The sequence below is a fragment of the Aricia agestis genome, chromosome 9 (assembly GCF_905147365.1).
Source record: "Aricia agestis chromosome 9, ilAriAges1.1, whole genome shotgun sequence".
Lineage (NCBI taxonomy): Eukaryota > Metazoa > Arthropoda > Insecta > Lepidoptera > Lycaenidae > Aricia > Aricia agestis.
In genome coordinates, this window is record NC_056414.1 from 8,622,166 (window position 1) to 8,636,858 (window position 14,693).

A 14,693-nucleotide genomic window follows, 5' to 3' on the forward strand; every position below is an offset into this window, starting at 1 on the left:
TCTAGGCAAAATAAAAATTTTAGTGCATTGGAACGTAATGTTCCTTAGGTACCTTTGCCGTGGGCGTCGAGTGTGGGAGTGATTAAAAGACACCAGAGTGTTGCACCTGTTAAGTACTTTGAAGATTATATTTCGTTCGTGACTGTTAGACTTGCGGGGATACTAAAGTGTGATCACCTGGGATTTATTCTTGTCATATTCATATACTGTACTCGAAAATATTTCCTGTAATCTTGTCTACAATAATTAAGATCTGCCCCTGAATAATTTACAAAATTTTATAAATGGTATTCGACCGAGCTTGAGCCTCGTTTTAGATATTTGGAGAAAAAATTCAGATCTTCAATTATTGATGAGACAAGATTTACAGGCGCGATTGGTCCCCATCGCTTTTGGACTAATTATATCCGTCGAACGTGCTCGTAATTGGTCCAATTAGCGATTCGTCCAATAACTTTTGAACATGAAAATTTACAAGAATAAATCTGTTTAGTATTTAGTTATTAGATTGGCATAGATATAGTGTTTTGATTATTTTACTCCTCTGTTAATTTTATGTTGTGTTCTGTTATTGATTTACGTTTTTATTTTTCTGTATCGCTATGCTGGTGATTGACCAGGGTCTTATACCGACGGACAAAGCGATAAACAAAACCTCGGAATATTGTAATGGCGACTCGGTCTGTCTCATTGCACTATCAGAACCAACATTCATGTAACTCTGTGTCTGTATGTAGTTACACTACGCATGCATTGTGTATTCTTCTTGGGAATTTTATGGCTAATGATATTATGTACTAGTCTTTGTGTTCGCCAAAGGTACAGAGTAAGCTAGACAGCTAGAAGTATGAAATATACAGCGAACTCCATACAGTGACTCAAGTATTTCCCCGACACCTGACTACACCTACTCGATTCGACGAGGAATTTACTTTTACTTTAATTTTGTTTTTGGTCCCTTTTTAGTTTTATTTTGTTTTGACAATTTCAGTACTCCCTCTGTATGCCCGAGAGAGTTGCTATGCATTGGAAGCCAAATTTAAGAAAAGCATCCACATTTAAGAGTGAAAATAGTGTATTGAATGGATGACGTAGGTATTTGTGTGAAGTTAACTTGTTCGCTTGGGGCTTTCACGACGTTTGGTATTCTGATTAACAGCAGACTAACGTAATATTAGAGTAGACAGTTTGATGGTGTACCGATAGAGACTAACTATGAATGTTGTTTATGTGATGTTGCGATTGACCATTTAATATTAGTTTAGAATATGTGTGAGTTTCCTTGGAGTTCATAGTGTCGTAAACATAAGGAGGCGCTATATTTATGGAGTTTTGCTAGTTACATAAAAGCGCATCAAAATTTTGCTACCATTGAATTGGGAATTGTTTGATGGGTATATTTGTCGTTGGTTTTTGTTTAAACAAAATTTTATACCATTACTAATAAGTGATCGACGTGCATGGTGTTTTATGTCATTTCAATGGGTGCCGTAGCGGTGTCGTAGGCATCGGTCGAATTCGTTAATAAAATGCATTCTACTGTGGAATATGGCGGACGGTCAGAGCTACCCCTTTTCGGTTCCTCAATGCGTTTTGTTAGCGAGTGTTTCTGAGTTGCGGGTTTTCGTGGTACTAACTGTGTTGTGTTGTGCAGTACAAACTGGACTTCACCGGTCTGTCGGCGGCGGCGGGTCGCGGCGCGGCGCGGGACGAGGAGGCGGCGGGAGGCGGCGGCGGGGACGCGAAGCCGGGGGGGAGCTCGTCCGACACGACCATGTGACAGTACGGCATGGGCCGGCGCGGCAAGGGCGACGCGCGCCGGACCAGGGTCAGCTTCCTTCTGTTTTAAGCACGTCTTAAAGCAACGTCGCCGATGTCGGTCGGACAAGCAGCGGAGAGGTGAACGCTGAGGGTTGCCATCTCAATTAAAAGGACTATGTGATTAGGGGCAACCCCGTTTTGTAATTTGTTTTTTTCCTGCCAATTCTAAAGGGACTATAACTGTAGGTAACCTGTATACAGTTAAACATCCCTCAAAATAAATAATATTGTTTGTATTCTGTAAACAATTTTGTTTTATAATAATTTATTCGAATCTCCTAAGTAAATAAGTCGGAAAATTATTCTACATTTTCTGATTTGTGCAAAGCGCACTTGAGAATATAGAGCAAGCGCGATAATTGGCAGCTAATATTCATATCCAAGCTTTTTAAGAATAAAGCTAGTTAAGCTTTATGTTTTAATTGCCACGCCTCGAGCTTCCGAGCAATGCGACCAATGCACCTCTTTGCTTGCATGTCCGGGATTCTATACACATTATTATATGTACGTAGAGCAAAACTACAAGAAGACATTTGTTACTATTGATTTGTAGATTTTGCTCGAGTCCTCTGGAGTGGTCGTTTGATCCGGTCACTTCATATCCCAATTATGAGTCCGTCTCAAACGCACTTCACTGGACACTCAGCTCTATAATAATGTGTGCCGAATTCGTTATCGACAACTGTCATCTATTGAAACGCAATAAATAGATTACAGTTACTTATTTTGTATTAAGATGAACAGTACGATATACGAGTTAAGTTTGAAGACCACTTGCGACACACAAAGTGAAGTTAACTTATTCTAGCAATCTCTACACATTTGGCTGTGTAAAAGTATTCATAAGATATACGAGTAATGTAACGACGATTAGGTAGTTTCGAAGTTTCCTCACTTAGCCGAGTGAGGAGTCGGAGCAGTCACACTGAGAATATGCCTCATTATAAAACTTGTGATCATTAATATAAGAGTGAAATCGTACAATAAATACAAACTTGTTACACTGAATATTACACTTTGTTACATACCTACTAAGATAACACCGAGAGCCTATTTTTTTAAGTTCCCCCCCTAGATTTAGCGTAGCGGATAATACTGTAAGCGTCTTTTGTTTTCTTTCTATCACTTTAAACTATTTTGCACTGTCGCACTTTCTGTGGTCCTGATGCACATTTTGTTTGTCTCGCACGGACGCTTCCTATGATTTCATGCGTAGCACTAGCTCCCGCCACGACATACTCAACAACACTACTCCGCATTCGATGTTGCATTTCTATTCGACCGATGTAAATAATAGAATACGATTTACATGAGCCGAGCTATCGATGCGCTGACATGTGCATGATTGTCGGGGACTATGCGTGTGTTGCATGTGTAAATGTTCTAGTGGATGTCGTACTTCATCTGCGACGGGTCGAAACGTTGGAAATTGACTCTGGTGGTTCCCGGGAGCCCCCTCTCGCCCAGGTGTTATATAGACCGCGGGGTCGATTGCCTGCATGTTGTGTTGGGCTGCTGCTATCATGTCGGCATGTCTTAGATACATACAGCGTTGAACATATCATTGTAGATATCGTGGGGACGGCGATCGTTATTTAGTGTTTAAGTATTTACTGTTAGGTGCCAGTATCGATCGTGCCTAACTGTGTTGCATTGAATAAATGAGTACCTCCGTTTAAAATCGCTAGCTGTAAAGGGCGACGTTGAGCATTTAGCGCCGAGGGGTTAGAAATAGTAATATCCGTGTAAATTGTTTATTTTCCTAGTCAGATTGAAGCGGATTATTCGATGCACGAGTTGCAAGGAGTTTTAATAGAATAAATATCCTACCGAAAATAGAATGCCCACCTCTAAAAATAAGACAATATTGACTGATAAAAATAAAGATAGTATGGTCGCTGTAGAAAAGAGGCTTTAGAAACGTATGCCCCTGTCTCTTGCAAATAAATTAGGTTAGGTTCTAGATATTATATTATGAAACAGCAATACAAAAAAGAGACAGATATAATGCGTTTACTAAACACGGAGGCTACGACTGAAGTCAACAAAAATATATAGGCTTCGTTTTTTCTCAGTCCTTTCTTTATTCATCGTGAAACCCTCTCAGCTCGGCGACCGTGCTATAGCAATATGCATCACGTGTGCCATGTTTCTGCTTACTGGTTGTACTTTTTGTTGTGCAAATTGTCTCTGGTTTGTTTTGGAACAATCGCCTTTCTTTGGTCTATATAACACTTTTTCAGTTTCATATCTTTAGTATTTATCCTGTATATTGTCATGTATAATATGATATACCATGTAATATGTATATTAGGGTCAGATCACACGGTGATGTAACACGGCATCGGATTTTTAGGAATGTGATAAAAAATTGGGGTTTGTTTGCTCCGCACCAAAAGTGAAAGTTATGAAAACAGATTTTCTTGCGTAGAAAATGAACTTCAATTTTGAATCACCGCCTAAAAATGCCGTATGTTTGGTGTGAACTTACGCTAATGATTCCGAATACTGTTGACTTTGAAAATCGTTTTAGAATAAGTTCGATTTATGATAGTTAAGGCTTGTTATAATTATATTAATTTAATGAGCTTGATAAGCTTTATATAAGAGTTGTGAATCGAACTTGTGGCCACGTATTAGACTCAATCGTTTAGAATAACGCTTCGAATTTTAATACTTATCTACGTACTTAATTTTGTAAGTCGTTTCTAATAGGTAGGTAATTCAATTTTCAAATTTTCTAAATAATTTATCGATTTTTCATTCACGTCGACATTAGCTTTCCACTCGATGACGTAATTTTAATAATCTTATCGATTTTTAATCTTACTCGTAGCTATAAAATATAGACATCGGACGAATCACAAAAACTATAGGTAAATTAGTTATTAAATCTGTTATTATATTGTTAAACTACTATAAGATATTAATTTACAGTTAATATAATGACAAGATTATTTTTTACAATGATTAAGTTATAAAGCTTGTTTAGTACATACTCAATAAATAATAATATAAACGGTGTTATTAAAATGTTAATTTTTAACTTTCATTGAATTTAAATACAATTTATGCTGTTTCGTAGATCACTGATTATAATAACGATGTTATCAAGATAGTTTCTTGAATAAGATACTGAGTGTGCAAAAATGCCGCCAGTGTTAAACAGTTTTTAACTCAACGTTAATTATATTCAACATTATCTACCAAGCAATAGATTATCTATTTAACCAGTGAGTTTTTTTTTATAAAGTACAGACATTTGCCAATACAATCAATGCCTAAAAAACTACAGTTTTGTTAAAAAATCAATGCGCGTAGACGCGCTACGGCCTACGCGGCTACGGCTACGACCTACGCTTACGTAGCACTTCGTAGGCTGATGTATTCTCTTATTAAATAAAAAGATAAACAAATTAAAATATATCAAGTAAAGTTAATATTTCAATACTATTTAATATATAAATTTTTAATCATACAGAGGTAGAAACTCCAAAGAACCGTCGCATCAATTATACCAAACTTTGCAGAGGTTAATCACATTAAAACATAACTTATGACTGAGAAGTGTTCAGTGTCATATCATGAGTCCCTAATTGAAAATACTATTGCTTGGTAGGAAATTCAAATCCGCTTACTCTGTCAAATTAATAACCTCCTTTTTGGAAGTCGGTTTAAAAGCGTTGAACAGATCATTTGTTGACAATATGACACGCCTATATCGAGTACCTACGTAGTTTGTTTAGCTCCAACAGAGATATCGGCTAGCGTAGTTTATTAAATAAATAAATAATTAGGGCCCGCGCGCACGGTCACAGAAATTCACTATTAACATACTGTACCCCGGTACAACTTTTTTATCCAACATGAATGCATCTTTGTTCTCTGGTTGATCCCGTTTTCCATCAAACTGCAAAGTATCCTCATAATCGTCAAACAATTATGGAGGTCAGTGGTATTGACCAATCAGAACGCACTTGACGTCAGGCGCGGTCGCAGCCTGAAATTTTGGAGTGGGTCAGACAGTAGCGGTCATTGATTCCCTGTCAAAAAACTTGTCATTTTCTATATAAACCGCGATTGACAATGAAGTGTCAGATGTTCCTAGTCTAAGGGCGATATCGTATTTTGCATACTCGATGTGAACTGAATCAGAAACATAATTATCACTTCGAACTCATAAAAAGTTTGAGATTATCATTCTAAGAGTTACCAAGAGGTTTTCCGATGAATCTGTGTCTTTATAAGAAGTCAATTTTATTCTTAAATATCTATGATATTCTATTATAAAAAAGTTAAATATTCTAAATACCGCCTCGTTTCGCCGAGTACAGTTTAGCCGTAGACTTATAATATATGCATTATAAGTTTATGAGTTTAGCCATAGCAGCGACAAATAAAAATTTGTCGCTGCTATGGGATAGTTAGCATTTTATTATTTGGCAAGATTTTGTGATTTATCCATTTGTCCCAGATTTGGGGGGGGGGTCATGTCCCCTGTGCCCCCCCCTCCTTCGGACCGCGCCTGCTTGACGTTGGTTTGACATAAAGATAAAATTCACGATGCAAAAGGAGAGACTGCACAAAGCGACACAACACTGTAGCGGCGCGACACTTCACGTTTCATAGAATTGACGTTTTGTGTCGCTAAAAGTATCGTTTCGTTCAAGGCAAGCGGCAAGCGACCGCGAGCGACAAAAATTCAGTAAAATACCACTATGGCAAAGGCTATGGTGTCATTTTTTCTACACCATTAGAGCGGCGGCATGGGTCACTAGACCAATGTTGGTAGAAAATGAAATCTATTGCCTGGGTCATAAAGTGGCACTAGCGTCGCTGCCGCGTATTGCGGCTTACCTCATGTACGATTATACAAATAATATAAGTTTGAGCTTGACGTGTCACGTCTACTACAATGTAGTTTTGCCTAGTGCAGTCTCATCTACAGAATGTTTTAAAAGTGGTACAGTAAATGGTTCTGAATACTGAACAACTTTTATTCTACGACTTTTAGAAATTCGCGAAAAAATATATTGATTCTCCATAGAAACTGTTGGAAGTTGGACCGAATTGGACCGTAGGTAACTTTTTAATATGGAAAAACTTTTTTTTTGCGTATTTCCAAAAGCCTTTGCACAAAAGTTGTTCAGAATGATTCTCTGAGTTACCCCCTTTCAGCTAACTATATCACTTTTGAAACAGCCTGTATAGTGAGAATACAATTTTGCTAATACAACAGACTGGATAGAACAAGGAACAAAGCTACATTTATTCATCAAAACAGTTGAATCGGTGTTCCGAATGTAAACGGTGGGACATTTCTACGACCGCGTGCGCGGGGTCTTAGTGTTACAGATTGTGATATTACAGCATATTCGGTAGCGCAACGTCCTCCGCGGTTACGTTAATGTAGTCTCTAGTGGTACACAAAAGAACACCAATAATAGTAATTAATTATAAAATAGTTTATATTTGTAACAGTGTAGTTTGGGACAGGGTCCGCGCTCGAGTCGGATTGTAGTGACAGAATAGAAATAGTTTAGGAAAGGGTGAATTCACACTGAGACGAAATGATATACGACTCGACGCAGCATAGCTACGATTTTAATAATTGGTTGTTCGAAATAGAATTTTATTTGAATTTACATTATGGTAAGTGTTCGAATGATAAGGCATGTACTGCAAATAGTTCCACTTTTACACTAAAACGAGCATTTTCTTGTTGTTATTAAAGTTCCATTTTGAATGGCTTATTTAAAAAATGCAACTACACATCGTGTGTCGTCTCGTTTTTGTGTGAGCTCACTCTAATGTGGCTAGTCGAATTCGTTTGTTTTATTGAAAACCAACCATAGTTTATTTTTATAGACCAATCGAACGTTAACGACTCGATATTTTTATTATTTCAATAATATTTATAAAATGAAGGTGTAAACCCCTATGTACATAATATTATAACGTTCGTTTAAGTAAACTTTCCTAATTTACTCGCGTGTTAAGATGGATCGTATCGTGAAAATGTTGTGATTGTTACGATATTAAAGTTGCATTCTCATTATAAATTAGATTTATATTTTCCATAGTGCTGCCAAAGATTTATATTATGATAGATGTAGTATGTTACTACCGTATTATACCGAGGTTGTATGTGGTTAGAGTATTACGGCGGTGTTTATGTGTTCGGTATCTGTGAGCGGGTTGAGTATGTGCCGTACTCGTACATTACAAAATAAAAAGAGTTTATAATATATTGTGATGACTTTTATTTCACCCTCAACGACTTAATTATAAGGCGCTTTGCAGACGACGGGGCGGGGCGGGCCGGTCAATATCGCCGCGAACGATAGCACAAAGGGAATACTTTATTACCGACGCACAAGGCAGGCAAAATGACCGCGCCGCACGTGCCCGGCGGGCACTGGCGGCGCATGTCTGCGGCTGCCCGCCGTGGATCACACAAACCAGTTTACATGCAGTAACGCAGACGGCGTGTGCTTTGTGTACGCGGCGCGGGCAGCCACAGACATCAACGGGCGTACGCAGCGAAATTGACCGGCCCTCCCCGCCCCGCCCCGTCGTCTGCAAAGCACCTAAACGAAGAATAAAGTAAAACCAGTAATATATATCTCAGTCATTGTGCTAGTGATCTATTTGATCTACAGGTACAAATTCTCTACAAATTCGTTAAGCTCAATAATTTTTATTTGGCTTACATTTCAAAACATATTTAAATTTATTGAATTTATTTGGAAAGCCTTTATATAAAGGATCTAGAAATGCTTTAAGCTTTAATAATAATGAATAGCATCATCATTCAAGCACTCTAACCATGACTGACTGCCAGTAAGACAAATAAAACACATAGTAATATATTACGTATTTATATTTATTTAAAGGTACAATATATTACACCGTCTCGCTTCATCGCTGTCCGTACATTCTTTATAATGACTATGCAAATAATCGTATGGTAATGGGTGGTCACCCTACACAAAATACAAAATAAGCATACACTTGTACCTAACTCCTAAATATAAACGCGAAAATCAATACTGCGGTGTAGGAAATTAATACAAACGATTAAATTCATCGTATATAATGCATTGACGCGTCGATGGTCCAGATGCGATAAAAAAAATATTTACAAAAGACGAAGTATAGAATATCTAAGAGCTATAGGATAATAGAGCGCTCGCCAATATGTTAATAGTCTGAACTTAGCTACGATAGCGAAACAGACAGGAATCTCAAGTAACACAGCTAACTTCAGACCGTCGGCCATCTTGGACGCGCGCTGTACATGTAACATAATATAGATTTATAACATGTTATAAGGAATCTATGGTACAGAATATGAAGAACAATGAGTATAAAACAATTGTATGAGCAGTGCTACAACCCCTCCCTTATAATAAACGCTAACACCTAGCTAGAGCTAGATCCTAACTCACACAACTATGAGCATACTTAATATCACTAAGCACAATATAACGTAGAGACGCTGTGCCTATCAGAATGCACCCAAGCCCAACTGCAATGCTATTTTAGAAAAAGTCTAATTAAAACTTTAAAATCCTGAAGTAGTATCGACACTACGAATTCTAAAATACAAAGATGTTACGATTAATGTCTTTAAAATTAAATGTGGCAACATTAAAACTGTAATGTCACTTTTGGGAAAAAATTACACGTCTATGGAAAAGTCTATAATTAATATCTCGTAAATACCACATTCAACTAGCTAGCGTTAATAGAAATTAATCTAGCATTATTGTTTACTAAATTTAATTTTACAATTTGAGCTGAACTTTAGTTTCACTGACAATGTTACCCGATGAGAAAATTACAACTATTTTGGCATCTCTGTGGACGAATAAGTCAAATCAAGTAAAAGTAATTGTGCCTCGGCTACCACTAGCTAAACAGATGGAGTCAATAAAATGTATCAAAACTCTTAGGAAACCCATACAAAATTTAGGCCCGACTTATCAAAATAAATGCTTTGTCATGGAATTATTGATAAACACACGAATACAAAAATTTTGACCTTAATAAATAAATAAAGTTAAAGTTAAATAACATAGTCTTTTACGTCGTTGTTCTTTGTAAGTACAATACGGTATACGGTCTACATAGTGTAATAGTGCATTTCTATATGGCTATCCCACTTGCGACAGCCTTAAATGACCAATCTGAAAATTTTCAAAATTCATCAATTGCATTAGAAAAGTTGATTAGGAAGAAATCAAGAGTAAAATTACTTAAATGTAATTAATTACAAACACTCGAGTTTTGAATACAGGAATGTAGCAATATGTACAACACATAAGCCCTTTCATTAGTCATTTAAGAGTTTCACACATTGTTACAATTATTATAAAAGTATACCCATTCATTAGTTAGAGGAAAATGTTATTCACTGAGCCTACGTGCGAGTTTCCAGACTCGCCCGTCTTCGGTACAAGGTACAGTGTAAAAGCGCCATCTATCGACGGCAAAGTAAACACGACATGATTTCGTTCTTGTAAAATAAAACAGTTTTAGCTGGAAACTCGCATAGGCTCCCGAAAGTCCGTAAAAAGAACATATAATGGCACTAATAAATACTAAATCTCGTTAAATCTCAAAAGTACACAACTTCTCAGGTTTGCGATATGTTGGATACCTTACTGGTAAAATTATTGTTTTATTGTTATTATGCTCGATAATATAATAAATACAGCTATTTAACGAATAGAATAAGGCCTCGTTTACGAAGAGGTCACAACAGATTAGTTGAGAGAGCATTACATTAGTTATTAACTGACGTGAGGCGTACACGTAAATGTAATTGCCAATACGTTCACTTTATTGAAACATTGGAAGTTAAAAATTATACACCACAATAAATATTATATATACAATAAAATACTAGTAAAAGTAAGGAAAGCCTCAGGTCGCCGCATGGCGGTAGTTATCGACTAATGTGAATGCCCCTTGAGGATTGTCGTTAGCATCGAGCATACAACTGTAATAGAGGAGTAATATGATTCGTACGTGTTCAATTTGTTCAGTGATTTATTCGATTAATAGCGCTCGTTACATTACCGCACGGCTGTGCGGCGGCAACAGTATCTGCCAATCAGAACGCTGAGATTTGGATATTAGTTTTAGTACAAAATACATATTAAGTCCACTCTATTAGTTATATGCTCAACGGTCGTTAGTCACGCGGGTTACGGTGGGTGTAGAGCCGCCAAGACGCGGACTTAGAACAAACCTTTCTTCTTCTTGTCTTTCTTGTCTTTTCCATCCATTGTTCTGGGAAAGGGAAAATTTAATTTAGAGTAATTATTGTGTTAATTAAAAAAACTTACACATTATATGCAGTAAAATATTTAAATAAGATAACAATACTTGTAACAAAATTTGCTGCCGATTCTTCCTCCACAACATTTAAATTCTACATAGCTGTTGTAGAATGAAACTGACACAACTTACGTGTAAAATTACTAGTCAAATTGTATTAAACCTCCTGGAGCTATAGGGTAATTTTATGACAGACCCCGACTTTCTCAGACACATTATTCTGTTACACCCTTAATAAAATTTCTTCTGAGCATCTACATGATGGCTACCAACTATATATTCCATATTAAGTACTTACTCTTTGCTGTTGGCCTCGAGCGAGCGTCGTCGCAGGTCATCCAGGGACAACCCCGTCTCCCTCTCCCAGGCGGCCTGTTCTGCAAGGAGAGCTCGGTGTCTCTCCTCCAACTCTCTCGCTTGAGCCTCGAGCGCGCGCCGCGTGGCCTCATGCCGCCGCGCCAACTCAGCTTCCGACTCCTTGAGTTTAGCGCGCTTCTCTCGCACCTTTGTTTCAAACACCTGGAACGACAAAGGGTAGTAAATAAAGGGCATGTTTCACAATACTGTGCACATGCAGTGCCTAGTACTAATGACTCCAAATAAAAGTAATTTTCAAATTTGAGTTGAACTGGATTCGACTCTGGATTTTCACTCATACAGGATATACACAAAATGATCAAAAGTATGTGTAAGTACAACAATATTACGGTTATTTGAATACCTGTTCCATTTCACTTTCCATTTTCTTCATCTTGAGATCATGTGCTCGCTTCTCCTCCTCCATTTGGGCTAATGGATTCCTGGAAACAAATAATACATTATTGGTTTTTATCAACACACCGATTAACAGTAAAACTAAATAATCTTGCTATCACAAAATCTATAATAATCTAGCCATTTTAAAACAAATCAAATACTCCATTGAGTTTAACATGCCTATCATTGATCAAACATTATTAAAAGTAATTGATTTTTACATTTGTGCTGACATTTTGCAAGAATAAATCGGTATAAAAACTGTAATATTGGACGCTACATGCGTGCTATTCATATGCAATTGAAACTGGTAGTATTTTGTAGCAAAAACAATAATTGTTTATAATCAAGTAATTGAAAATTTTCATAACGGGTTTTTAATTGTTTCAGTCTAAATCCATAATATTATTTTAAAGCGAAATATGAGTCTTAAGAACACTACATAGCTGCAGTACATAACACACATTACACAATATGCTAATAATTTTAAATAAATGATACACACTATGCACAATGACATGCTAATTACTGTTACACAAAGATTAAAATGCAGCCTTGGTTGAAAAATTGTGACAAGATTAACAGTCTGTTACTGACATAAATAATCATTACTGATGATATCTTATGGAATAAATAGTAGATTTTATAAAAAAAGTGACTTTTTTTACAAAATCTACTAATTTATTGTAAAAAAGTGAAATTTTACAAAATCTACTATTTAGTCCATGAGATATTTATAGACAGCTTTTCTGAACAAATTTTCGGGGTCGCACCATTACGACAATATTATCATCCACGTACCACAAGATCTTTGTCAATCTGTAGACCATATTCGATAAACACACAGAAATGGATATAGTTAGAACTGCCATGTGTATGTACTTCGCGTGCCATCGCGTTCCCAAACGTTGTACAATGTCAAAATTTCGAAAGTCTGTTCTTTAGTCTGCGCTCCACCGTTATCGGAATCGGACGTCAATCGGAATTCTAAAAATGTCTAATTGTGCCGTATTGGGCTGTGGAAATTCGACTAGAAACGTTGGTCTAAATAGTGGATACGTATCTTTTCATCGGTAAGTAATTTTATTATTAAATCATGTGTCCTTTATTTTAAAATCAATTATTTTATGTCAATCGGTGGGTGTCGGGTGGTTGTAGTTTTTACCATGAAATCTACGTAACTGCGTGTGTACCGCATGATAATACATTGCCACTTTAGTTAGAAAATTATAGAGCCCGTTCTGTTTGTCCGCTATTGAGCGCGCAATGAAAATAAAACAATCGATACTTTCACTCATCGCTTAGTTTCGAGGTACAGTCAATATTCTCACTTTTCTGTCAAATGAAGCAAATAGTGTTGTACATATTCTCGATTCTAATTAATCGATTTTCGAAACAGACATGAAACAGAGGAATGATAATGTTCGCTTTGGAATATTTTGTGACTCGGTAATTATATTTTATGTAATATGTATTTATGTTCCTGTTTAGTGATTTAGTTTAAAATAATATGATATATTACTAGCTGTCCTGGCAAGCACGTATCTTTGGATTTATCATTCCTCTGTATATTAACTCGAATAATAATCGATTAAAAAATTGATATACCTATTAAAGTGGCAAAAGAGACGGGGGGCGGCGATGCCTTCGAATCGATTCCGCGCGTACGGGTATTCCCATCACTAAAGCGCTCTTGTGACGTCACAGTAGGTATGAAAAAAGTGACACGCTCGTGTTCATACAAATTGGAGCGACATGGCGGTTCTAACTATATCCATTTCTGTGGATAAACATAATGTTTTCACAGCTGCCAAGTCTTTAGGCCGAGTCTCTTCTCGAAACATAAATTATGTTTAAGGATAGGTTAGTACCCAAGAAATCATTACCTAGATAGTAGTAGTACTTATTATGAAATTAAAAAACTTGCTAAGTACAGTCTAAATAACATGGAATAATTGTAGATGATCATATTGCTGAAAACCACATTTAATACTACCACAAAGCGGGAGTGCAACAGGCAACACTACGTGCTAATGATAATCACGATGACGTGTGATGAACTTACCACACCGTCATGAAACTGTTCATCAGTCCTTGTGGGCAGAAACTGAACAACAACACAGTTAACTCACACCAGTGTTGCCACACAACCTGTGTTGCCAGGTGAAACGAGAGAAACAAATTTGAAATATCCAAACTTACAAATTACGCCACTTTTCTATACACATATTTAACACAAGTAATATGACGATTTAATAATAAAAAAGAACCACTCTAGTGTATTTATCAAAAATGAACACAGCACTTTACATATTTTTGATTACATGTACTAATTAAGTACTATATTATTTTATTATTATGTTTCACATGAAAAAGTGCATATTGTATGTGTGTTTGGATATTTCAACTTCTTTTACTAACAACACTTGGTTAGACATGACCTTAGCGCTTTACAATGACATAATAACGATTTGTTAATTTATTTGGCGATCAAAAAACATTAATTTCATTTCAAAATATTGTGGACTACAATAAAAATTAATATAAATTTACAATAATTGTTTATTCGCTCATCTTGGCGGTGGCACTCCCGTGCCGCCACATAAGTATGGAAAGTGTGTTACTACGGTAATTAATGATTACAATAACATCCTACAGGATGTTTGCATACTAACCTTCATTGAATACGTAAATCTTGGTCAATTGTAATTTGTAATATATTGACTGTCAGTGCATTAGGTACACTAGCATAATAAGTAAGGTGTTCT

The 14,693-nt window shown here is 36.5% G+C and overlaps 2 protein-coding genes across 21 annotated transcripts in view; one reads left to right on the top strand and one right to left on the bottom strand.

The window, feature by feature from the left end:
* The window catches only part of LOC121730155 (alpha-catulin), a 112,336-nt gene extending 107,647 nt beyond the window's left edge, over window positions 1–4,689 (top strand). For 6 of the 13 annotated variants that reach the window (XM_042119049.1, XM_042119047.1, XM_042119051.1 and 3 more), the window contains 2 exons: window positions 49–108; window positions 1,655–4,689. In XM_042119049.1, the coding sequence (XP_041974983.1) occupies window positions 49–108; window positions 1,655–1,780 (186 nt within the window). In that variant the 3' untranslated portion in view covers window positions 1,781–4,689. Of the gene's footprint in view, window positions 1–48; window positions 109–620; window positions 730–991; window positions 1,096–1,654 lie in introns of all 13 variants that reach the window. The other 7 variants (XM_042119056.1, XM_042119060.1, XM_042119055.1 and 4 more) reach the window with 5 other exon arrangements.
* Window positions 4,690–8,686: 3,997 nt separating this feature from the next.
* Window positions 8,687–14,693, bottom strand: part of LOC121730767 (septin-7) — a 56,826-nt gene continuing 50,819 nt past the window's right edge. For 7 of the 8 annotated variants that reach the window (XM_042119953.1, XM_042119952.1, XM_042119949.1 and 4 more), the window contains 4 exons: window positions 11,891–11,969; window positions 11,468–11,688; window positions 11,081–11,121; window positions 8,687–10,013 (listed from right to left, as the gene is read on the bottom strand). In XM_042119953.1, the coding sequence (XP_041975887.1) occupies window positions 9,973–10,013; window positions 11,081–11,121; window positions 11,468–11,688; window positions 11,891–11,969 (382 nt within the window). In that variant the 3' untranslated portion in view covers window positions 8,687–9,972. Of the gene's footprint in view, window positions 10,815–11,027; window positions 11,122–11,467; window positions 11,689–11,890; window positions 11,970–14,693 lie in introns of all 8 variants that reach the window. The other variant, XM_042119946.1, reaches the window with a different exon arrangement.